The sequence below is a fragment of the Phragmites australis genome, chromosome 6 (assembly GCF_958298935.1).
Source record: "Phragmites australis chromosome 6, lpPhrAust1.1, whole genome shotgun sequence".
In the NCBI taxonomy this organism is placed as follows: Eukaryota; Viridiplantae; Streptophyta; class Magnoliopsida; order Poales; family Poaceae; genus Phragmites; species Phragmites australis.
The window spans coordinates 14,097,829-14,121,450 of NC_084926.1; the positions used below are offsets into that span (position 1 = coordinate 14,097,829).

Below are 23,622 nucleotides of genomic sequence, written 5' to 3' on the forward strand. Positions count from 1 at the left end.
GCACTTTCCGTACTTACTACATATCGCATTATGGGAACGACAAGCCGAATACCTTTTGTAGCTGTGGTCTTTTGGTGTGCGAGCCGATGGTGTGAGCAGGTGGGTTTGTAGAGATATCCAGTTTGCACCGAGAGTAGTTCTGAATGACCCTCGCACCTATCGACGCATGAGCAAATTGTTGGGGCTTATTGGGAAAGGTTGACTCCAGTGCCCCTTGCGTGGGCCTGTGTGGGCACGTGAGCCATATGGTCCTCAAATCGTGCAGGTAAAGGAGTACCCCTGCAGGATGTAAAAACAATTCGAATTACCGCGCTCTCGGTCATGAGCATGTTTCTGTTCATCTGCATCGGTCGTAGAGTTACGAATGTGGGACGATGGTATGAATGGTCTGTTGGGAAATGTTGATGTTGGCTATTGATGTATTTCTATGTTTTTATTTACATTTATATGCAAGTTGTTGGTTATAGGGTATGTTGGTTAAGCATAGGTACTCACACATACGTGTCTAGGTTGCTTAAGCATATTAATGTACTTAACCTTGTGATCTTTTTCTTACTAATGGCTCAATGTATGATCCTTAGAGTCAAGTTACTTATATGTACCCTATATAGATTAAGTCTTGCGAGTACCTTCGTCCTCAGCTGCTCTACAGGTTTTGCAGGTGAGAAAGATGTGGTGTTTGGCTACTTCACGCCTGCCGAGGGTGGCAGGTATGAGTAGGCAACTACTCGGTGGTCGCGCTTTTGGGGTGAAGGCTAAGGGCATATGGCTTCACCCACCTTTTGTGGTCTATAGCTTTTGTTTCCGCTGCGTAATTCTCTTTTGGTTACGAGTTGATCAGTTTTAGTTTTCTTTTAAATCTTTTTTGCTGAAAATTGTTAAACTTGTAATATAATTTAAGTGCCAGCTCTTTATTAAGCTTGGTTATAATTGTTTATGTAGGAAAGGTATGTGTTTCGATCTTAAATATAAAACACGTGCTGAGATTATCAGGATAATATTCTGGTTAGTTATTGAAGTTATAATTAAGTAAATGATGAACTTGATTATTAATTAAAATATTGTTTAGACGGTTTCTAATAAAAATGCAGTAATTGTGGCTGGTGTTGGCTAACCTTCTTTTCTATACCTTTCGTTCAGAGATTGTAAATGTATTTTTTTAAATCAAAATTCATATATTTTTATTAATATTTAATTAAATTATAAAAAATAGATTTATAATTTAAAATAATTTCATGCTATGTAAGTTTTATAGCTTATAAATAATATATTTTGAAAGAAAATCTTAATTAAAATTCAATTTTGAAGATCGAGTAAAAAAATAGATATACTATTTTTGAAAAATAGATATACTATTTTTGAAAAATAGATATACTATTTTTGAATTAAGGGAGTATATTTTTAATCTCTCATGATCGATGATTGATCTGGCCTGCTCATGGATTCGTTCTGCAGAACGGAGGTTCACGGCTGGTGGTACCGCGAGGCGTGCCAGTTAGACTGGTACGTACGTCTCGTAAGTGCACGTTACAAACGTACGAATTTCACATGAAACAGTTCGACTTTTGCGAGAACCGATGAATAAGAATTCGCGCGTCCTAGACTAGACGGTGCCTAGATCAGAAGCACGGCAAGTGAGAATGAGGTTCTGTACAGTTGGTCACCGGCAGAGACCGACCAAGCTCGAGGTGAGATGAGAACGGCGAAGTAAAAAAATGCTTTTCGTCTTCTTATTTTATCGGAGCCACCGCATGCTCCAGGAACTCGCCGATCGCCATGCTCCGCGAATAAGTGAGTCACAGTGCCGCAATAAAGTAAGCACACTGATGGTGTGGCACGGTTGCGGCCGTTACTATTCCGAATTAACATCTCCGGGGGGTCCTCGTCCTCCCGGAGGAAAACCTCATCCACAAGCTGAGAGCAACTCTTTTTTTTCTTTTTGACACGGAAGCTGAGAGCAACTTGGCATTGCTGATTGCAGAATGACGATGTGATCATGACCTTTTCCAAGGAAAACGGGGCCTTTTTTCCGCCGACAAGGGTGCTTTATCTACCTAATTGCTTCTTACGAAAACAAATGCTAGCTTAAGGCCGTGTGTGGTTCCGGCCCTGATCCGGTCAACATCCATATCAAGAGAAATGTTGAGTACATATATATACATACAATCATACACGTAGGATGCAAACGAGTATCTAACGGTTAGTCATGGGTTACTACCTAGTTCATTTTTTAAGTTATAATTATGTAAAAGTTAATCTTTAGTTAGTTGAGTAAGTTTTAGATCGATTCAATAATTAAAAAATAGAAAACTTATATCCCTATTTAAATCGAAATGGACAGGATGAAATAGCATCGTCCATACACGTCGAATCCTACGCATCAATCAGACCATTTATTCGCAAGGCAATCTACTCGAACTTTTACACAGCATACCAGAATTTTTCATCATATTCTAGATATTTATAAGTACAAACATGATACTTCTCAGGGATTTCATTTTCGTTTTATAGTTTTTTCATCCACCGGTGAAAAGACCGAAATTCTTTTTTATCAAAATTTTGGTTATTTTTCATCGTCCGCTATTCAAGTCTCATATGTTTATATATTTGTGAAAGAAAATTCTAAAATTAAATATTTTATCTCCCTCTAAAATTCTCGAAATTTATAAAATCTCACTGGAATTTCAGAAAAAAAATTAAACCCTGATGCTACCTACATCCCGTCACCAAAATCACGTGAGCTAGATTCACGACAACACACATTGTTGTGGTGGACGTATTTTTGTTCACCTTGAAGGCTATAACCTAGTTCTCGTTTTCAGGAAAAATACTACTTCCTCTGATCTTAAATATTTGATGTATTAATCATGATTCGATCAAATATTTAAAATTTTGACCATCAATAGCTTCTAAAATATTTAGTTTAGAAATATAAAATCATACATTTAGGTTTGTTTTGAAAAAAACTTTCATATATTATATTTTTATTAGATATTCTAAATATATTGTAATAGAAAATAGTAGTCAAAGTTATACGTCGAAGATCGTGAAAAGTCAAAAATATTATGTATTTTTTTATCAGAGGGAGTACTCCCTCACATACCTAATACGAGTCTATTTAGATATGTGGTAATTCAAACATTTTTAGTTTTGATCGTCAATAATTAAAAAATCATAAAGATTAAGTAAACATGGTTGATGTTATTAGATTCATCATGAAAATACTCTTATAATATATATATATATATATATATATATATATTTAAAATAATATATTTTTATAAATATTATTAGTCAAAGTGTTATATTAAAAACTATATCGATGTCATGATATTTAAGATCGGAGGGAGTAGAAGATTTTGATGTTGCCCATCTAACACATGCCACGAAGGAAGGTTCTATGGGAACAAAGCTTTGGCTTAGATGGTCAGTGCATGTGGTTGTATCTATATCTATCAGTGATTAAATCTAATATTTGTTTCTTATGTGTCTTATTAAGGTGATTTTTTTTTAATGATAGGTAATATACCTATCGACAGCGAGATGTTTGTGATGATTTCGCTAATTTTTAATGATGTGTTTAGTTAGAGAGATATCTCTGGATGAGAGATGACTCTTTAATATTTTAAGGTGTTTAGCTAGAGAGCTAGCTGGATAGAATGGCTATTTAAAGGGAATATTCTTCTCAAATATTGGATAAGTTCATTGGCAAAAAACTACTGGACGGAGCTATCTATATTCTTGATGATCTATCCCTGCTGATGTAATATATTCTAATTGGTTAAAATAAATACATTTTTTTGTTAATACATTTTAAATGATATTATCTTTTAAACCATTTATCTGATTTTGCAATGTGATTGTATTATCGTATTCACTGCAATTAAATCAACAAGGCAAGATCTTGCATAATTATATCTTAATAAAAAATTAAATATATAACAAACGGATCAAAAAAAAATAGCTAGCAACATCCAAATTCTATCTATCCAATCAAACAAAAATTAGAACGTACTATCCATTATATTAAATAAGAAAATTAAATCTTCCTATCCAACAAAATATGGTTGGCTATCCCATCTAATATTGTCCTTCAACCAAATGCACTGAAGCTATGCATCTCCGGTATTTTATAGATGTTGTATGTTGTATAAATATGTTCGTGTGGTGATATGAATGTGTATATAGCATTACGAATTGTACTGCTGTTAGAAAAAATAAAGATCGTACTACCATAAGTTATCCTGGATTTTCTAATGCAGTCCCCCGTCCGCCGAGTCAGCAAATCAAATCAGAAAAAATCCGCGCGTCCATGCACGCTCCCGGCAGGACTGCACGGGAGGAGAGGAGACGAGAGCCCGCGGCCACAAGTCTCCCCGGCCTCGCCTCCACCACAAGCTCGCCCGGCAGCTCACTGATTGTTCGCTCGAGTTGCGTCCTCGCGCCTGCGGCTTATATGCACCACTCGCCCTTCAATCCCCCTCCCCTCTCTTCTCTTCCCTCCGGTTCCAGCAGCCTTATCTTCTTGGCTGAGTGTTGGAGACAAGGTAGCTAGCTAGCTAGAGGTGGAGCGCGCGGCGATGAAGATCCAGTGCGACGCGTGCGAGGGAGCGGCGGCAACGGTGGTGTGCTGCGCCGACGAGGCGGCGCTGTGCGCGCGCTGCGACGTCGAGATCCACTGCGCCAACAAGCTCGCCAGCAAGCACCAGAGGCTCCCGCTCGAGGCGCTCTCCGCAAGGCTCCCACGCTGCGACGTCTGCCAGGTATGTAACCGGCTAGCTACGTACGTACGATGAAGCTGCGGCGACATGCGTTATCAAACACGTCCTATGCGCGCGCACTCGCAGGAGAAGGCGGCGTTCATCTTCTGCGTGGAGGACCGGGCGCTCTTCTGCCGGGACTGCGACGAGCCCATCCACGTCCCCGGTACGCTTTCCGGCAACCACCAGCGCTACCTCGCCACCGGCATCCGCGTCGGCCTCGGCTCCGTCTCCACCTGCAACGGCGCCGACAGAGGCGGCACCCACGACGCTGACCACCACGCCCCGCCCAAGGCCGCCGTCGAGCAGACGCCTTCCCAAACCACCGCTTCCGCCGCGGCGCAGCAGGTTCCCTCGCCGCCGCAGTTTCTGCCGCAGGACTGGGCTGTCGACGAGCTCCTGCAGTTCTCCGACTACGAGTCCGGCGACAAGGCAAGACGCTAGCCCAAACTCCGGTCCATGCACAAGAACCTGCACTCCGGGTCGCATCTCATGGTCTTGCGTTTTTGCAGCTGCAGAAGGAGTCGCCGCTTGGGTTCGGGGAGCTGGAGTGGTTCGCCGACATCGAGCTCTTCAAGGACCAGGCGCCCAAGGCCGGTACGACGGCCGCAGAGGTCCCGGAGATGTTCGGCTCTCACGCTGCCAGCGATGCGGCGTACTACAGGCCGAGCAAAGCCGCCGCCGGCGTGCGCCAGAGCAAGAAGCCCCGGGTCGAGATCCCCGACGACGAGGAAGATTACCTTATCGTCCCTGATCTTGGTTAAGAGAAAGAGAGTTTGTGCCGCCGTTGCTGTATACATAACAAGAGAGGAGCATCATGGCGTGTCATGTGTACAAGCTATAGACGTGTCACGTGTCGTGCACCTTTGCTTAGAATTGCTCAATTATGAACATAATAATTCTCGCAGCTTTGCTAGTACCAGTCTGAGAGGCTGAAATGCGTGTTTTTAATGTAATATTTTGCCTCTAAAATTGTTGTCGAATAAGAGAACACAATTACTACAAACAGTTCTCAGTGGTTAGTTCTGACCATAGTTTCTTCAAAATTCAAATGGGGGGGGGGGGGGGGGAGCAGTCACGTTGCATACACTGAAGAAATGAAATATTCATACTGATATTTTTTTCAGTCTTTTACATGACCAAAACCAAAAACTTGGATCCGGATAGCTTTGAACACGAGAAGCTGTGAAGGTACGAATCCATGCGAAACTATGTAACCGTGTACTACCTGTAAATCAATAGCAGCGCACTTCTGAATCAGATGGTTCTACCAACGTCATGATTTCAGCCACCAAAGGCATCTTCCATGGTTATATGACAACCGATCACACATATAAGAGTGTCAGGAATGCCCTGTTAATCCCTCTTCACCATGAAATGGCGAGATCAATCTCCATGAAAACCCCAGAATTTTCAGCACAGTTGCAATTTCTTTAGTGAAGCTCCAAAACTACTGGCAGGACATGGATAACTTCGGCAGTACAATATGGCAGGGTCTACTAGGCGACTGATTGAATGTGATTCTTTGTGTCCTCCTTAAGACACTCCATAGGTAGCTTGAAACTTAAACAAAACATAGCCTGCACCAAATGTCAAACAACAAAAAATAAATGTCAAAAGAAGGTCATGCCATTCTCTTGAAACTAGAAAGCGCTCAACTTGCAATAGAAATAACTGTCTTTCCATTAGGCTCGCCAAGAAAATTAAGAATCCCCGTTGCTTGCCAACTTCCCAAGACTTCGCTAGAAACCAAGGTTTCAGCCTTTCAGGTACACAGTTTATTCTGTATTAGTAATTACTGCAGAGTAATTGTTATCGGTGGCACAATGGAGATCATCAGCACAGAGAAAATTTTAAAATCTTTTGTCGATGCTTCAACTCCTAAGAAATCTCATTTTCTCAAATCCATTTTATCGTCTTCGCCATGGAAATAACTGTTAAAGTTTGTGAATACCATTCACTAAGAGGCATCTTCTAGTACTTGTTTAATTTTGAGGGAAAAGGGAGGTTATATCTTGAAGTTAAAAGATGTGTTAAAAAACTTGGAGACAAGTGCCTGAATATTCCAGTCCTAAGGACAGTGTATAGTTTACCTTGTTTGGTGCAACATCACGAACCCTATGGAATATTGGTTCTGCTATCTCAGCATTCAATTTATTCTGTGCTTCCTGCATAGGGGAAAAGAGCTTATGTTAGAAAAATAGAAATGCCTCACAGCACATAGTACATACAGGTGGTACATAATGTCAATCATTACTGCCGCAAATTAGATGCAATCAAGTAAACAATTTATCACATGTGAGTAATAATCGAAGGGGAGTGAACTCACAGATAATATTGACTCTTCAGATTCACTTGAACGGATGAAACAATAACAGTGGATCCAAGGTAGTGACCCTGTCCAGTATTTCTTTTGGACTAGACCGTCAAAACAATCTGCAAAAAGGTCCATACATGATGAAAATCTAAAACTCATAGCAACTGTAACTGCCCAATAATATGAAGATTGAATGCACAAAAAAATCCGAAGGGTAAAAGAAAGGCCATTAAATTTAAAGTTTGCAAGCAACAAACTGAAAAAAGGGGCCAAGCCTGCTGTCTAAAAATGCCATCAATGAATATTTCTAAGAGAATTGATAGCATGCTGAAAGTGGCCAACGGCTACGATGTACTGTAGTCAAAATACAATGAAAAAGCTTAATGGAGACAATAAAACATTACCGAGGAACTGCAGAGCAGAAGCAGGTAGATTCATCAGCACATGATCAACGTGTTCCCATGGCTTGGCAGGTGGTGGTCCTGAGCCTCTTACTCTCTTATTGTTCCTCTTTTTTGTCAGACTAGCATCTTCACCTTGGCAGTCAGGTTCACCTATAAGAGATATCAAGGAGAAATATAACGGCCAAAATTATCATCCTTATCCAGCACGTTATCTGTTGAACTAGAAAACTGGCACAATCATACAGCAGTTTCTGTGAAAATAAACTTCTGGCACAATCATACAGCAGTTTCTGTGAAAATAAACTTCTTCGCTACTCCCTCCGTTCCAAAATATAATTCGCTACTCCCCTTCCTGCCGAGCTTGACCCTTCCTGTCGCACGTCACGCGAAGTCCAAACCGCACTGTGTCGCCGTTGACAATCACGTGCGTCAAACCGCACTGCCTCTCCTCCACCCGGCTATAAAAGCCCCGCCGCTCGCTACTAACCTCACCACCGCTCGCCGAGCCCACTGAGGCAAGCATTGCTCTCCTCTCCCTCGCTGCTCTCTCTCTCCCCGTCGTCATGCTTTAGAGACCGAAGAGTTTGAGGAGCCACCGGGACGCAAGACTTCGAGCAGGGTCCCTCGAGGACTTTAGCGGAGACAAGTCTCAATTTGTTTCCCTCGTTGATCATATTGTACCCAGATTTATCACCACAACCCGTAGCAGCCATTTTCTACCAAATGATTGCATAAAGTATTACTTATCAGCATAGTTTGAATTATTGATCTAGTTATGCCCTATTGTATAGATTAGCCAGCCTGATTGTTATCATTCCAAATCTAACCTTGGTAACTCTAGGATATTCGTCTCGGCAACTTTAATTACGCTAAGACGATAACCTTGTTACTAGTGTGCTTAGGACTATATCCTTTACTGGTATTTCAAGCTTAATCATAATTAGTTTTACGAACTGTGTAAAATTCAATGCCTTGGTGTTACGTAAGTTGTTGGAATGGGAAGGTTTATCGGATATTGTTAACGACAGAAAACCTATTAGAGTTGGGGCAGATCAGGTTCCCATCGGGAATACTTTGAGATTCTAGGTGTTGCCTGTGTTGCAAGCTTAGTGTGGAGATGTTTGTTTTGGCTCAATTAAATACTGAGTTGATGTGACATTCTACTTAGTCTTTATAGCACAACCACTCAACCCTGTATAAGGCAGGGTTTAGTCTAAACCCCACAAGCTAGTTTGCTAAACGTCCGAATGCAGGGGTGCAACGGGAAATCATTTGAGCAGGTGCAAGCAGGTGCAGGCTTGTCAACCCGGTTGGAGCCCTAATTGAAAGTTAGGAACCCCTGGATGCTCCCGTAGGCACCTAGTGGGATGATACGGTGATGGGTAATGGCTTTGTTGAGTTGCACTATCATGGCAGTGGTTTGTTGCTAAATTCAGCTTGTGGGTAAAGTGTACCACTCTATAAAGATAAAACTATTCGAATAGTCGTGTCCACGGTCATGGATGAACTATGATTTGGTCACAACAACTAGCATGGATTAAGTGTATTTCCATAGAGTGTGGGTGAGCAAGGTGTGCCCGTTTTTTTAAAATAGGTCCATCAGTGTGTCGTGGGTTGCCGTGGACGGGGTGTTCAGCAACATTAAAACTTGGGCCCTGGTGACTTTTCATCTTGGTAGAACCCCCCTCCCTCCCTCATCTAATATTAATGATATGATGTTTTCACAAAACCCGTTTTATGGAAATAAACCCTTACGTGTGTAAACTTGGCATTTTCGCAAAAGTTAACCTTACATCTTTACCGTTGTCAATATCATTTGCATGTATTTATACCCCTTGCTGTATGGCAAAGGTTGAGACTTACTGAGTATGTTTGTACTCACCCTTGCTTGCGCTTTCAAAGGATGATGCAGACTTCACCAAAGCCGATGGTGAGGCTGAGTCGTGTCTACACCCGAGTAGCATGTGGAGTGGCGTGTCATCATGTTGTTTCTACTATGCTCTATGATGACGTGGATTCTATTGATCGCATGAATCCTTTATGTATTATTAGGGTGATGGATTTATTTTACCACACCCTTTGTTGTATGACTGTGGTATCATCTGTTGTAGGACTCTTATTTACCAGCAGCTGATACAAGGATTGGTATAATAATGGTTTTAAGCACCAGGATGACCCAGGGCGCTTCATATTGATGTAATTATGTACATCATGAAAAATACTATAATAATATATAATCCATTTTATTGGAAATGTCATATTTTCATAGGAATTGCTAGTCAAAGTGCTACCTTGTAGACCGTGTCGATGTCCTAAACAACTTATATTTTTCTCAGAGGGAGTATATGTAAACTTTGAAGGTGAAACATATAATAGACCTCTTTCAAGGTTACTACTTACTTAAGACATTGTAGAACATACACAGTATACTTACCTTCTTTTGCACCTTGTAGTCGCTTTTTGGCAGTAGTGCTTACCAGAGAGTAGTCATTTGTATTATTTTGACAGTTCTCTTGAACATCTTGAGAGAGTCGAAATAGTAGAGTTAGTGTGTGGAGAACACAAATAACAGTACAGAATGGAGGATACAAATTGCAGCCAAAAAAGGTACCGTTGTGATTTCCATTTGAAGACGAATTTTCATTAGCAGGGACCATTACTCCAGGATAGGAATCAACAGCAGCAACTTGATAGTCTGACATACTTTCTGAACCAGGCACACTCATCAAATTTTGCATGAACACTCTAGCGTCCATATTGTAGGTGAATATACAATCCTCCACCTTGTTAATCTTCGCATTCGTTCTTAGATAATGAATACTCTCTGGATTCAAGTCATTGGCATATACAACACATCCTTTTTGAGCAGCCGGGATTGAAAATGGGCCAATACCAGCAAACATGTCACATATAACATCTCCTTTATTAAAAAGAGAAACCAATCTAATGTGCTCATGCTCAAGTCTCGAATTCCAGTAGACCGAACCATAATCAAGTCTAAATGTAGCACCATATTGTTTAACTTCAGTAACCATATCGTTTTTCCCTGCTAAAATCTCAAATTTCGGAACTCTAAATTCATTTGTAATAGTCCCAACTTTATTCACCAGCGTCTGAATCCTTGGATAATTTTTCTGCATTACATGAGAGTATATGTTTGGTGAATTATGGAAAGCAAGCAGAATGTTTTGAAATATTATGATCCTTTAACAAATAAAACAGTGAAGATTGATGGCCAAAAGTTCATATATGTTTATGAGATTGTCTAAAGTGATAAATGCTAACAGCTTACAGTATCAATTTCATTTTATTCTATTTTTATGTGAATTGCAAGGCCCTGCCAAAGCATAAGTAAAGAGGCAGATGAATTGACTACATTTTCAAATCTGTACGAGAAAATCTATAGTGCCTGTTAGTTTTGGTATGAACTTCATTTTGGACCATTTTCATGTGAAAATTCTATGGTCCTGCACAAGAGAAGGACATGAAAGGGTGCTTACATCATAGATAACCTTTGCTATGACATCTTTATACACTAGCAAGTCATCAGATATGTTCAGATGAGCAATATGACCTGCATATATCATACAAACAAATATTAATAACATCACACCATAAATGGAGGAAAGCATCATAAAGTTTAGTATACTTAACAATTGTTTCAAACGAAGAGGGTACCTCCACTCCAGCAGGCAGGATTTGCCTCAGAATATGATCTGCAGGAAACAAAGAGCATTGATCAAAGCCATGACGTTAAGAGCATAAAAAAATGTTAAAATGGTTTCGTCAACATAAATCCTTGCAAATGTTAAGGGGAAAAGGTTAGCATCAGCAACAATGAGCAGGCACGAATGTAAAAAATGCAGTGCTTCATTTCAATCACAAAGACCTTTTTTACTTTATGCGCACTTTATAGAAGGACAATATAAGCAAAGTGATATGATACCATGATGTAACACACTACTAAAACAGAACAGAAATCAGATCACGATGCAAAGATGATAAATTACCTGCACTCCAATATGAATAACCAAGGGTCAACGTATAAGGTACAACATCGACATTGCACAGTTGCTTCAAAGAATTGTGCACCTGCTCTGGCATGTCAGACAAATCTACATACCAAATACAGTAAACATAAGCATTCCTTCGATAGGAGCAAGAGTAAAGAGAAACATTAAGATGGGGAAGGTATCATTTTTTTAGCAGTAATAAGCAGAGTAGATTATGTAACTCAAGATTTTCTGAGCAATGGAACAATTTCAAAAGGTGTTAATTATAGTAATCAAGCAATGCCATGCCATGAAACTCCGACATGAAGGGTAACTCGACAAAGTCCAATGTTTACACAGAGGAATCAACAAAGTACACCAAAAAATAGCTTAATCCTCCAAACATACAATTGACAGGCTCCACCTCAGAACTCGGTTGAAAGCCTTAGTTCCCAAGTTAGCGGCGGAAACATACCAGGCTTCTGAATCCTCTCGGACAGCACGACGAGGCGGTTCTTGTCACTCTCGGGATCCTCAACTACAGGCTTAACCCGTGGCTTGTCCAGTAGATAACTGAAATCACGGATGAGAAAGAAAAAAAAATCAGCTCTTTCCTTGTAGTTGTTAAACGCAACTGCTGTTTTAATTGGACTTAGATAATTGTTCTGTTGTTTCTCCTGCTCTTGGATAGATTGGGATCCTAAACGGAGGGAGAAGCGTCACCCGGAGCGTAGGAGGCGCGTGACGGCGGAGGCGTGCTCGCGGGGGATGCGGAGCGCCCACAGCTCCAGCCGCTGCTCGAACTTGCTCTCGTCCAGCTTCTCCATGGCCGTCCTCTCTCTCTCTCTCTCCAGAAAGGAGGTCTCTTCTAGGGTTCTGGCAGCCGGGGACTGAAGATGCAGCGACGGCTGGCGGCGGGCGTGGTGGACGAACTTGTCGGCCGTGGTCTCACAGAGGCGAACCGTGGGTCTTATACGGCCCAAAGTGATCAACGAGCACGGCCCAATAACGAGTATTAGTATTCAACGGTGATTTGGATAACTAATCAGATGTGAGCTAAAAATAAATTTGAAAAGGGTTATTTCTCACTCGATCTTTTTAGACTCAATTTTATTCATTGTGAAAAAAAAATCGTTGTTGATTTTGGGGAGTGTAGGCAAGAATTATCTTCGCAGGAGGAACAAATATGAAGGGACAATTGTGCTAAGCATGCATCTCAAACACCCGGAAAACTCAGTAATGGTTACGGGCATATTTGGTTGAGTAACTAAGCATGCCACTGCTAAGGTTAGGCATTAGTCATAATTGTGGCATGCCTAACTTGCTAAAAAAATCTAGCTTATTTGGTTGATTAGCAAGAACTACCTAACTTGTGCCAAATTGAATAAGGACAGTGTTTAGATTATTACCACATGTTTGGCAAAAATTTATGGCCATTTTTTGGTTTGTGAAACTTAGATACAATCACCTCTAGGTATGAAGTGGTGAGGTTACCAAGCTGAACCTCAAACATATCAACCTGCATCAGTTGAGTGTGTAACAATGATTTCTCTTTACAAAATAATAATCAACGTTTGTGCAGATAGAGCAGTAACCAATCTGGTTCACTCTCTATATATATAATAACAAGAGCTTGATAGATATTAGGATACTTTATATAGCAGGAGTATGATGTAGCTGCTCTTATATTGATCATAAGAGTGGATGGACATATTAGTACTATTACTACTCAAAAGCATCAGTGGTTATTTGCTATCGAGATCATAAATTTACAAGGTTCTCACATAAGCCAATTAGTATATCCACTTTGTGAAATAGCAAAAGAAGGTCAGCAAAATATCTAAGAGCATGCAACGCAACTTATCAGTGGTTATCATCCCAGTCGCATAAGAACTGATACACCCAGGTCTCCAAAGTTGTGTCACTAGCTGCAGCTAGGAAACCGCACAAACCTTCATTCACAGGAAGCGCTAAGTGCTGACCAATATTGATCTTATCATTGGTAGCAATATTTAGTGCCTCTATCCTCTTCCGGAATGGTGCTTAAGTATCAGCAGGTTGAAATATTTGGGGTTGAAAATGACCCTATTAGGCTATGATTGTGATTTGACAACATAGTCATTGAGACTAACATGTTTATCAAGAATATATATTAGTAGGTCTCATGGATGCAATACATCAAGAAACCACTGCAGCCGGGATAAAGTTTGATTGAATTGGAAAAACTCCTAGAGAAATTGTTCTTACCAGAAGGTCCGGCGCTGGAAGAATTGTACTCACCGTAGCATTATATCCAGAGGCAGTTTGCCTCACCGGATGATCTGGTGATAAAGAGTGTACACGCCGGAGCAATTATGTCAGAAGGAGTCAGAGTGGATTGCACTCACCGAAAGTTTCGACGATCAGAAGAGATGTACACCGGTATTTAATAGAAGCTTGGTATTTTCAAATGAAATGGATTATAAGGCACCAGATGATCCGGTGATGAGATGGATATCATGCCGGAGCATTTTGTGACTTGTATCATGGTGCAAAAGACTATAACTCACCAGATAGTTCAGTGATGAAGTGATGCACACCGGAAGCTTCACCGGAGCATTTAACAGAGTGTGTGGAAAACCCAGAAAAGAAAAAGTTCTACACACCGGAAGGTCCGGTGATGAAGACAGTGCTCACCGGAGTATTTTGTGCAGAGAAGAAGTTTGGCGCGATCTGACTTAGGAAAACTCTCTGGATAGTCCGGTGATGGATTGATAGTTACACCGAATAATCCGGTGTTCAGAAGAACTCTGAGTGGAGTTTCAATGGCTAGTTTTTGAAAATATACACACCAGATGGTCCGGTGTTTGTACCTCTGTTAACGCCAGATCATCCGATGTTCGCAGAATATGTGAGCCGTTGGGATAACAACTAGTCTACGGGGTTGAGGCTATAAATACTACTTCACTCATTCATTTGAAGTTGCTGGAGTCCAGAGAAACCCTTGTACACCTAAGAAGACATACAAGCCATCCAAGAGCACAAAGTGTTCACCCAATACGACTAAGCACACCATTAGTGAGTGATTAGTACTTATAAGCCTAGAGAGAAGAGTTGTTAGGTGCTGCAACCTAGAGTGTGGATCGAAGAGTGATCCAAAAGTGTGCCGAGAGGTACACCGGCACCTTAGAGTCTTTGTGACTCGCTGGTAACTTATTGACCCTCCAACTTGGTGTTGAGCAGCGACAAGAGGATTGTGCATGAACGCGAAGACCCTTGTCTATGTGACTAAAGCTCCAAAGTGAAGATGACGTACAAGTGACCGGAAGGGAGGTTAGTGGTGAGACCTTATCTTAGTGGTTTGGTGGCTCATCGTGCTTGAGGCCTGTCTTGGTGACTTGGTATCTCAAGAGCCGTGACCGGAAGAGACTTGGCGACCGGAAGTATATCATTTGTGGAGCTCTAACGTGGACTAGAGGTGGCTCGTGCGCCACCGATACCACGGGATAAAAATCCATCATGCCGAGTTTGTCTCTCTACCTCATTTACATTTCCGCATTTACTTACTTGCAATTTACCTTGCAATTCTCTTAAGCGGTAGAGTAGACACACTAGATAAGCCTAGAACACATTTAGATAGAATTTGAGATAGGCTTATCTTGTGAAAGTTTGGGAGCCAATAGTTTTTAAGTGTCTTAATTCACCCCCCTCCCCTCTTAGGATGTCCTCGATTCCCTTTAGGGGTGCACGAGAAGGGGTAACAAGGGCCTTCACGATTTCCTTCATTGTGGTGCAGATTTCTCCGGTGGCATTAGTGAAATGGCTCTTAGGCTTTGGCTGCTTTTTAGTTTGATACTTTTTACCTCTCGAACGCTTCATACCAGATTGAGGTATGCTACAAGAACCATTATCTGCACTTCTTGTAGTATTGGGTGTTGTTTTAGGACTTGTAGATGATGCTAATGTGTTAGAGTCATTACCACCGAGGTTGATAGCTGGTGTATAGCCAGACATGTCATTCATATCTTCTGAGTCATTATCTTCAAATTTACTACCGTCATCCAAGCATGTATTTTGGTTCATGGCAAGGGAACCATTAGCATTGTTGCTTGAGAAAAGCTATGACATCTTATGGAAGAATTTTATGGGCTTACCAAGCAAGCATCTATCTCTGTCCTACATGCAAATATACCAATGAGTTAGGTCCCCATATGTACTTACTGCTTTATAAAAAAAATGTATATACATACTTTGAGTTGAGCTTTTTCATACTCGGAAATAGTCAGCTTTTATTTAATGACATCAAAACCATTACCACTCTTATTTAAATCTGTCTCAACTATCTTCCAGTTCTCTTTGTAGTGCATGTAGTGACAGCAAACTTGGATAAGTGTTACCCTCATAGCAAACTCTTTGTTTAATGCATCAGCACACTTCATATGGTGTTGCTTTTTCCAAACCAAACCTGCATGCTGATCTTTCTTGTACTCAATATACCAGTTAAGCATGAACTTAGTTTATTCATCCTCCCAACTGATGGATCTCTCATAGGTAGACCCCTCACCTTCCATCTTCTCTTTTACTGTTCTCATTACTAGTTTAGTTAAAGAGAAGTCAGTAGCTAGATCATACTGAGTATATATCTAACTTGAAAGGACATAAATCACAGGATATTGTCAAATAAAATGAGAGATACAATTAAGCTCCAACAGCATATTCAGGCCAGAGGTATTCATGCGGACAAACAATTGCATAAGCACTGTAACAAAATCATTGAACTTTGCTTTTAAACGCTTACTATGTTTAGGGTTATGCTGATGTTCTCTCTCTTTTTTTGTTAGTGCATGTTGAACTAGTAAAGTGTTATCTTTACTTCAAAAAAGTTGAAGCACTGACCAAGTAAATCACAAGAAGGATGGAAATGCGTTAGAAAGTATCTAATACACAGAAGAAGAAAAACTCCTAGTTTAATAAAACAATTGAAATTGCATTAATAAATTCCTGATCCTTTTCCTCTAACCAGCAACTCGCTCTGAAACTCTAATATAGGATTGCTCTAAAAAAACTATGGACTAATCCAATAGAAAATAAAAAGATAAGCAATAACTGAAATTAACCAATGGACAAGTACATCATAAAGGATTCAGAAAAACAAGTGTTTCCTGCACACAAGCAATCACAAGTACTGTCTAATTCATAAAGTAATGACATAACTGCATCCCAAGATAGTGAACCAATGAACAAAATAGTTACAAGCTACAACCTGTCAAAATAACCACAAGAAGCAAATTGAGCATAATGTACCAAGTTGTTTCATTTCTTGTGGACTTCCTTGATTACACTCTTTTCTCCATGGCAAATGACATCAGTGGTGACATTATCATAATTCAGGGGGGGAATATAGGATTTAGTGACTCCGGAGGTTTAAACTTTCAAGTCAAAGCATATGAATAGGAATGAACTTGCAAAAGGGGAAAATGCATTGATGGAAGGAGTTTACAAGTCCTTCTCAACTTGACTCAAGATCAGTTCACGTAACACCACACAAACTTCACGCAAAACTCACACGCTAACATAAGCATACCTAACTTCTAATAGCACATCAAACCATCTATGCTAACATAAGCATACTCAACTTTGCTCTATCAATTTCATTATTCAATCCAATTTTTCATCCAGGATCTCACAATCTCCCCCTTGATGAAAACATTGGCAACTCTCATGTGAATATTGGCAACCTCTTAACAGACATGATTTGATTTTAAAATCAAACTCAAAGTGAAATAAAAATCAAGAAAAAATTTCCAACATAGAAAATCTCTCTCCATTTAGGAAAACCAAAAAATTCTCCCAAATGAACAACTCTCACCCCATTTGGCAATGATTTCATCAAAAATTCAAAAGAGAGAATCATTTTTTTTGTTGATTTTATTATAATGGGCAACATAGATCAGCCACATATATAACATATACTCGACCAAGCTACACTATCAAGAATATATGCATCAACTCGTCTACATATGTAAAAATATAGTGTGAGCACAACTTATCAAGTACAATTAATAATTTATTTGCAAGACATATCTCGCAATCTCAACTACTCAAATTCTCAATTTATATGCTATCAAAAAGATGGATACAAAAAGTATATCATTGTTTTGATTAAAATCATATGTGACAAGATATTAATTGTGCTCTCAAGAATCTCATATTATTTTTCAAGAAATTATATGCACCATCGGCCTTATTCTATCCAACCATGCCAAACTATGTCAAAAAGACAATCAAAAGCTTAAGATAATGGTTACGGTCATACAAGATTTCTTTCAAATTCATATCAAAATACAATGATAAGCAGTTTTGTAAAGAAAAAGTGTGACCGTACATACTTACTTGATCTTTTTCCTATCAACTATTATTCAACACTTTTACATTTCTCTGAGTCTTTCACATATAGCATTTTCATCAAAGATTAAAGCAATCAAGAGAGTTTAACCATGACAATATTTAATTCAAGTTGTCATTCGATTTAGAAAGACATGACAAAAAATACATCCTACATATGTAGATATGAAGATGCAAAAACTATCATGTTTTGAGGAAGAGTTTTTATGTCTTGGAGCTTGTTGTAGCATAAGCATTGACTTTAAAAGTCACATATGTATCAGATATTATGGTCATTATATTTCGTTGTTTTCTCATTTTTAAACTCCAACAAGCTCCAAGACATAAAAATTCCTCAAAACAATCTCATGGAATGAATAACACCAAGCTCTCCCTAAAGAAAAGTAAAACGAGAAGAATCCAAAGGTTTATGAAAATATCTGTCAATTGGAATTCAGTATCTTCACGGAGAAGCTCAATGTTCCTTTTTTTCATATTGACTCTAAGAAAATGAAATTTGATGTCAATATGTTTAGTCCAAGAATGTTACACGTGATTTTTAGCAATACTTATAGCACTAGTGATAACACAAAAAAAGTGGAACACTGTCTAAATTAACCCTATAATCTTTAAGTGTAACAATTATCTAAAGAGTTTGTGAATAATAACTAGCAGTAGCTATATATTCAGGTTTAGTAGTAGATTCTGCAACAGAAAACTGTTTCCTAGATGACCATGCAATAAGAGAATTACCCAAGAAATGACATGTACCAGATTGCCACGTCCCGAAACCGTAATCACATAATTAATCATAATCATGTTTCATAAACATTACATTTAATTTTGTGTAATTTTTTGTTCTGGAACACTAGAGATTTCATTTAGAGTCAATCAATTGAGAGAAAGTAATTCGAGAAAAAAAAATAGAATTCACAGTTAAAATGAGCTTCTTTTTTCTAGCATGTGAGGCCCATATGAGTGGCCAACCACTCCATCTCTCCCTTGGGCAGCAGCCGCACCTGCTCCCTCTCTCTCCCTCACTCCCTCACACTCTCTCCAACCGGCCAAGGCAAGGGAGCAGCTCCCATCTCTCTCTCTCTCTCTCTCTCTCTCTCTCTCTCTCTCTCTCTCTCTCTCTCTCTCTCTCTCTCTCTCTCTCTCTTGAATCCACCTTCTAGAAGCCAAATTGAGATGTGCAGGTGGTACTTATATGTTCCTTAGCTCCTAAACTCCTCATCCATCCAATTTATTTTTGTTTTTTCAAAGGATTCGAGCCGATTTTAATGAATTCTGGTGTTCTTGGTTGAAGCTCCATGTTCTTCCTCTTCTCGAGCTTTTCCACCTTTCACCGACGATCACCAACCTCGGCAAAACATCTTGGGTGAGTCTCCTAGTCTCACATTGCAAGAATACATGGTTTGGTTGGTTGAAATCCGAGTTTGGAGCTTCGGTTGCAAAGTTGTGAAGCGCCTCATGTTCTTGAGCCTTGGAATGAATTTGAGGATGTTGGATAAGTTTTGAGCTATAAAATTGAGTTGCTAGTTAATGAGTGAGGTTTAGACCCTATGAACTAGTTCAAAACCTTTTCTCCTTGGATCAAGGAAGGTAAAAAATGAAATCGGCAATTTTTTCTCATGAAAAGACCTCTCTGCAGCAACTTGGATAGTCTGGGTTAAACTCGGAGGTTCTGGGTAGCCTAGAGAAAACCCTGTTGTTTTGTACTCAGAAATTGTTAGGGTTTAGGATGCATTTTGGGTCTAGAAACCCTTATATAGTGTGTATGCATGTCTATGTATGATAGATTTAACATGCGAATCAAATCGACCGAGAAAAGTCATCGAGAAGTTCAAGTCTACCCAACCCAGATATTCCAAGTTAAACCTGGAGAGTCCGGGTATTTCGCGTTGCTTTTAACCAGGTACCCTCGCTTGGAGCCTCACCTGAACATTCTGGCCTAACCTGGAGGTTCCGGACTTAGCCCGGAACTTCCAAGTTAATCCAAATGGCTAACCGAGAACCCGTGTTCGGAGTACACCATGTCTATATAGGATAGATTTAACATGCGAATCAAATCGACCGAGGAAAGTCATCGAGAAGTTCAAGTCTACCTGACCCGGATATTCCAGGTTAAACCCGAAGGGTCCGGGTATTTCGTGTTGCTTTTAACCGAGCATCCTTGCTCGGAGCCTCACCTAGATATTCTGGCCTAACCCAAAGGTTCTAGACTTAGCTCGAAACTTCCGAGTTAATCCAAAAATGGCTAACCGATAACCCCTGCTCGAAGTGCACCCCAGAGGTTCCAAAACCCGGATGTTCCAAGTTCAACTCAGAATCTCCAGCCTCCTGTTAGTTTTTTCAGTGTTGTTTATATCGTAAAGTTTGTTATTCTTTCGCACATCTTGCAATCTTAACATGTTGTTATGCATATTGTAGCATACATTGTTGCACCTTATTCATGCTCATAATAGGCGATGCAAATCTACCAGAATTCTGTGAGTGTTGTATGGGTAGCAATAGGCGAACACCAGAGCAGCAAGGTAAGCATCTAAACATACTCTTCCCAGTACTTTGGATCAATATGTGTCTATTGCGATAAACTATACTTTATGTATGTTTGTATGGTAATGAGTCGAGTGTCGGGTTAATATGGGTAGAACCTATGTTGATGCATTATCTTTCCCTTGTATTGTTGGTAACTTGTATCCGTATAGTCTTGATAGTATTATTGGTGTCTAACTTAAGAGTCACTCAAAATGCTTAGAAATGCATAGATCTTTCGGTAGAAGTCGAGGCGGTGATTCAATCTTTGTTCACGAGCTCAGGGCTTACTTACTTGTTCACAAAGGATATGAATATGATGTCAGGATGTTTGAGTGTGAGGATGAGGTGAGATGTGGGCGATGCTATGGGTAGGATGGGAAAGGAACCTAGATGACATAGACTGTATGTATCAGTTAAACACCGTCCATTGGCGTCGTTGGCTCTAGCACTTCTCGTACTCAACACATGCTGATCTAATGGTAAGGTAAGCCAAGTATCATACGTCGTGCTAACGCTTACCTTACGACCCTATGACGCATATGAAAAAGAATGAGGAGAAGTACGGTGGCGGGGAGACAGAGGTATCTGAGACACGCTCGCGGTAACTCAAGTGTCATATGAGCATATGCGAGTGGGTAGTTCTGGGTATGAGAAATGTTACCTCAAGGGCCAAGAGGATGGACCCAGGGTATGTAGGTAAAGGAGTATGCCCATGCATGATGTAAAATCAATTTGAATTATCACGCTCTCGATCATGAGCATGCTTTTGTCCATCCGTATAGGTCGTAGAGTCACGATTGTAGGTTGGTGTGGTTGAGGTGGTTATGTTCAGTTATGCTAATATGGTTCCAATTACTTACATGTTCATGACGTTGGTTACATGGTAGAATGATATTTTTAGTATAGTATAGTTGCTCACATGTTTATATCAAACTGCTTTTGCATATAAATCTACTTAACCATGTGATCATTTTTTTCTAACATTAAAATACATAATCTTTGGAGTTGGATTATCTATAAGTACCCATTGTGGATTAAGTCTTGCGAGTATTTTTGTACTCACACTGCTCTTTCAAGTGCTACTGGCGTGGAACAGTTGGTCTTTAGCTACTTCACACCTGCCGATTTAGGTGGCGGGCATGAGTAGGCAAATACTAAAAGATCGTGCTTTTGTGATGAAGTCTAAAGACATATAGCTCCATCCTCCTTTTGTTATTTATACCTTTAGCTTCAGTTGCATAATTTCTCTTTGTCTAAGGGTTATTTTAGTATCCTCCTAAGTCTTTGCTGTAAATTGTGAGAATTTGCAAATACTTAAGAACTTTAATATAAGCTTAATTATTTGCTTTTTATTAAGATGTGTTGTGATGTTAAATGTTGGTAAAGTATGTGTTCTGATCTTAATACAAAACACATGTGAGGACTACTAGGATGATATTTTACTTAATCATTGAAGTCGTGATGATATAAATAATCGATTTAATAATTAATTAGTATATTATTTGCATGGTTTCTCACAACGTGACATCGAAATTTGGTTTAATGAAGTAGTGTAAAAGTGAATAGAACGTAGGTTAGGAAAGTGTGTCAAACTCACTAAAGCAACTTACGAATGTACCTCATTTTGCTAATATATATGAACTTGTTATACTATACCTTTAAAGATAACGTGTGCTTGGTTGTGGTATTTAAGTTGTTTCTTTCTGCATTTGGTTGTTTCTCATCAGGATGCATTTGTTAATCATATTTCATCGACCCCTCCGATACCGGCAAATATTGAGAGCTCAACCAGTGCAAGATAGGAATATGATATGTTCAATACGGTGATGGTACGGAAAGTAAAACTTATGGGCGTTTGGATAAATTTTATGGAAGCTCGATCGATTACTTGAAATATTTTGGGACATTTGCATTGGGAAACGGGAATCACATCTCACAATTCACTTCGTTTTGGGTCGTATGGTGGACAAATTTAGTGGTACTCATAAGCGTTTGGACAAATTTTATTAAAGCTCGATCGATTACTTGAAACATTTTCGACATGTTCTGGGGCGAACATAATTGCCGTAGCAAGTTATCAGTTCGAGACCACGAGACAGTAGCTGCCAATGTCACTTCGCAGTGGTAGCAGATTAATCCTTCAAAAGTTTAATCCGCTTGGTCTTTCAAAATACCTTTATATCGCTTAGAGTTGCTTCGGTTGATTCAATTATTTGAAACGTCAACTAGACAGGAAATATAATCTTCTTGATTTTCTCCATAACACGAACTGTTGGGGATCGGTCACTTAGGTACAAAGCGGTAAATTTTGGAATTTAGACAATATACGCGACCGTATTTGCGAAATTAAACAACATGTTGACGTATTTGTAAATCTAGCACTTGTATTCGGTAACTCAAAATTCGAAATTTGGATTTCGGTAACTAAAATTTCGAAAACAATCTGGGCCCACTGTATTCGGCAACTGAGGTGCCGAATACGGCCCACAGTGCCGTATTCGATATCTCAGTTACCGAATACACCCTGCCACCATCCCATCCTCTTTTTTACCACGTCACATCAATCATTTTCACGTCACATCAATCATTTTTACGTCACGTCATTCTTTTTTTCATCCCGTGATACGTTTGGCCGGTGAATTATTGATGCACGCATGTTTTGGCACGCATCACGGGATAAAAAAATAACATGAAATGAAAATAATTGATATGACGCGAAAATGAATGATGTGACGCGACAAAAAGGAGGATGGGATAGTGACCGAGTGTATTCGGCAACCGAGATGCTGAATACGGCCCACAATGCCGTATTCGGTATCTCAGTTGTCGAATACAGTAGGTCCGGGTTATTTTCGAAATTTTAGTTACCGAAATACAAATTTTGGATTTTGAGTTACCAAATACGAGTGCTAAATTTACAAATACGTAAACATGTTATCTAATTTCGCAAATACGGTCACATATATTATCTAAATTCCTAAATTTGCCGTACAAAGCTGACCACCCCCCGCCCCTAAATATAGAAGAATAAACAAGAACAGAGCGATGGTTCTCGCAACGAATGTTCCCAAAATACCTCCACAAGATCACAGGAGCCCTCACTCGCGGACGGGATATTTGGAATCATCCCTCTCGCAAACGAAGAAATTGCCACAAAACACGGTGAGGTTTTGGGACAGAGTGCGTTTGCTTCGTTCCCACCATAACATCGACTGAGCAGCTACTCTTTCAAGGATAAAGAAGGA

The 23,622-nt window shown here is 39.8% G+C and overlaps 2 protein-coding genes across 2 annotated transcripts; one reads left to right on the forward strand and one right to left on the reverse strand.

Annotated features, from left to right (window-relative positions):
* Window positions 1-4,473: 4,473 nt before the first annotated feature.
* LOC133921810 (B-box zinc finger protein 24-like) lies at window positions 4,474-5,663 on the forward strand. Its single transcript, XM_062366847.1, has 3 exons — window positions 4,474-4,763; window positions 4,848-5,192; window positions 5,273-5,663. The coding sequence occupies exons 1-3, from the start codon at window positions 4,581-4,583 to the stop codon at window positions 5,522-5,524; spliced, it is 780 nt and encodes a 259-aa protein (XP_062222831.1). The 5' UTR covers window positions 4,474-4,580; the 3' UTR covers window positions 5,525-5,663.
* A 182-nt stretch (window positions 5,664-5,845) lies between these two features.
* LOC133921809 (tRNA (guanine(37)-N1)-methyltransferase-like) lies at window positions 5,846-12,421 on the reverse strand. The gene is made up of 11 exons (XM_062366846.1): window positions 12,197-12,421; window positions 11,949-12,046; window positions 11,492-11,596; window positions 11,135-11,197; window positions 10,982-11,055; window positions 10,093-10,615; window positions 9,916-10,002; window positions 7,482-7,631; window positions 7,090-7,196; window positions 6,854-6,928; window positions 5,846-6,340 (listed from the first exon to the last, which is right to left on the reverse strand). Exons 1-11 carry the CDS (start codon window positions 12,298-12,300, stop codon window positions 6,260-6,262), a joined length of 1,467 nt encoding a protein of 488 aa, XP_062222830.1. The 5' UTR covers window positions 12,301-12,421; the 3' UTR covers window positions 5,846-6,259.
* Between the last annotated feature and the right edge of the window lie 11,201 nt (window positions 12,422-23,622).

Bases quoted from the DNA above. Each gene is read 5' to 3' on its own strand.
- LOC133921809 (XM_062366846.1), bottom strand. From the start codon at position 12,300: ATGGAGAAGCTGGACGAGAGCAAGTTCGAGCAGCGGCTGGAGCTGTGG. The intron at 12,047-12,196 runs GTGACGCTTCTC...CCGTGATTTCAG, and splicing joins ACGCGCCTCCTACGCTCCGG to TTATCTACTGGACAAGCCAC. The intron at 10,616-10,981 runs GTAAGCACCCTT...CATGTAATGCAG, and splicing joins TAGCAAAGGTTATCTATGAT to AAAAATTATCCAAGGATTCA.
- LOC133921810 (XM_062366847.1), top strand. From the start codon at position 4,581: ATGAAGATCCAGTGCGACGCGTGCGAGGGAGCGGCGGCAACGGTGGTG. The intron at 4,764-4,847 runs GTATGTAACCGG...GCGCACTCGCAG, and splicing joins CACGCTGCGACGTCTGCCAG to GAGAAGGCGGCGTTCATCTT. The intron at 5,193-5,272 runs GCAAGACGCTAG...GCGTTTTTGCAG, and splicing joins ACTACGAGTCCGGCGACAAG to CTGCAGAAGGAGTCGCCGCT.